The following is a 1,988-nucleotide window of genomic DNA, read 5'->3' on the forward strand; positions in this document are numbered from 1 at the left end:
TGAGTGGCGGGCAGCTGCGGCCCGACTGGGCCGGTTGCGCGCCTCGGCAGCTGCTTTGCCGGCGCGCGTGCCGCGCCTCGCTGCAACTCTTCAGTCGCAACAGGTCGCAAGGTCCTCTCTGCTGCCTGCGCGTGGGTCGCTCCTGCGTGTGCCCTCAGCCGCCGGTGCGCGTGCCGTGCAGGCACGCTCAGTATTGGCCCCTGATGCAAATCGCGCCCCCCCCCCCACCTGACTGCGGAAGTAGCCGTAAGCCATGTCGCACACGCGCTGGGGCGCCGGCAGCACATAGTTGCCGAGAAGCTCCTGTACCCTGAACAGCAGGCCCCCAATGTGCCAGAACAGCCAGGGCGCCTTGAGCGCGGCGTTCCAGTCGTCAAAGTACTGACTGCGCCGCCGCGCGATCGCCAGCGTCGGCGTTGTCAGCAGGCCAATCACCCCCAGCAGCAGGCTAGAAATTATGATATAGACTAACCCTATCGCGAACAACGCGTCTGGTATTTCCATTGCTGCTGGGCGTGGACCACCCTTTCAAAAAATAACCAACTCAAGACCGGGCGTCGGGCTGCAGAGAGTGGCCAAGCTTTACGTTCAGGTATTGTGACGCCGATGTGTTGTCTCGCTGTCACTTAAACTTTGCGCACAACCAAAGAATTCGGATTTTTCAGATCAATAGTGGCAAGCATAAAGCACTGAGCAGGCACTGAAATAGGCCGCGGCATTTGCGCCATTACGGTACACACAATGATATCATGAGGTATACATCCCCACATCGACGTTGCTCGTACTATGAAGGACGTTCTTTTGGGCCCATGAGTAAGCATAACCCCTGCAAATGGGGGCCTGGGCTCATCGTGCCAGTGTGCGGCTGAAGACTTGCGGACTCGTGCCAAAGCTCACACGAGTGCAATGTTGCGTCTCATGCAGCCCCCAGGTGATCCATCTAACACCTGCAGGTGCATGCCGCGCAGCCAGGGCTGGTTGGCTCGCGCGGGAGCGTATGCCCAGTGGATTACCGTATCAGGCTTTGCAACTCATTGCATACTTGGTTTGTTTGGGGACCGTCTTCATCCGCAGCAGTTGTTGTGACAGACTTCTCAGACCTCTGCACGCTTTCGCAAGCGGTGCACGGGTGGCAGACAGGGCGTCGCCTGCTCGCCGCCCCGAGTCAGCCAACCTGACATGTGGTGCACCTGACGTGTGACTGGCCAACACCCCCATCCGAAGACTCATATTTTGGACGTTTGTGACGTAGCTATGTCCATAAATTGGCAAAAGTTTCACCCTGGGTTTTCCAGGTGACCTGCGTGCAGCTGCCCGGCCGGGGGGCAGTCATGGGCCTGGGAAAACCCCTTTCAGCCCGGCCCTGACCAGCCCAGCAGTGCTGCCAAGGGTTTGGTGGATCGCACCAGATCTGCCAGACACCCCCGACGTATGCAGGCGCGCAGGCCAGTTACTTGGCCAAGCCGCTGCAATGGCCGTGGCGGGGTTCCAAACGCGGAAGAAGTCAACAGCACGAAATGACAGTTGCCCATATGATGGGGAAGGGGGCAGGGCAGGTGTTGCACTGCCGGTAATTTTGAAGACCACCACACCCAGCCTGAAAAACCACCAGGCAGCGAAACCCTGGCGCGTGTCGGCCATGTGAAGGCCCAAAAAACGACAACAAAAGGCGACACCACAACACCGTGAACAAACCCCACGCCAGCCGGAAGCCATGCCAAGAGCGAATCGCCGCATGCCGCCGCCGCCGCGCGACCCCCGCCCTCTGCGTCAGAGGTAGAGTGAGGCGGCGAACACGATGTCTCTCCGTATGCTGGCCTGGGCCTCCAGGAAGAGCGCCTTGAGGCGGCCGTCCCCCACCTCTGCCGCGGCGTCGGCCAGCTGAGTCAGCAGCTCGTCCAGGCGGCGCGTGGCGCGGATGATGGAGCCCTCATAGAGCTCGGTCAGGGTGCAGATCTGGGGGGGGGGGTTGTGGTGTGGGGTGGGGT

At 60.7% G+C, this 1,988-nt stretch overlaps 2 protein-coding genes across 2 annotated transcripts; both read right to left on the reverse strand.

Annotated features, from left to right (window-relative positions):
- Window positions 1-228: 228 nt before the first annotated feature.
- Window positions 229-504, reverse strand: MNEG_16524 (hypothetical protein; the record flags this gene model as incomplete). Its single annotated transcript, XM_014035005.1, has 1 exon — window positions 229-504. A coding segment is annotated over one exon (276 nt), but the record flags the coding sequence as incomplete, so codon positions are not given.
- A 1,266-nt stretch (window positions 505-1,770) lies between these two features.
- Window positions 1,771-1,956, reverse strand: MNEG_16525 (hypothetical protein; the record flags this gene model as incomplete). Its single annotated transcript, XM_014035006.1, has 1 exon — window positions 1,771-1,956. A coding segment is annotated over one exon (186 nt), but the record flags the coding sequence as incomplete, so codon positions are not given.
- Window positions 1,957-1,988: the final 32 nt, after the last annotated feature.

The sequence above is a fragment of the Monoraphidium neglectum genome (assembly GCF_000611645.1).
Source record: "Monoraphidium neglectum strain SAG 48.87 unplaced genomic scaffold scaffold06467, whole genome shotgun sequence".
NCBI lineage: Eukaryota > Viridiplantae > Chlorophyta > Chlorophyceae > Sphaeropleales > Selenastraceae > Monoraphidium > Monoraphidium neglectum.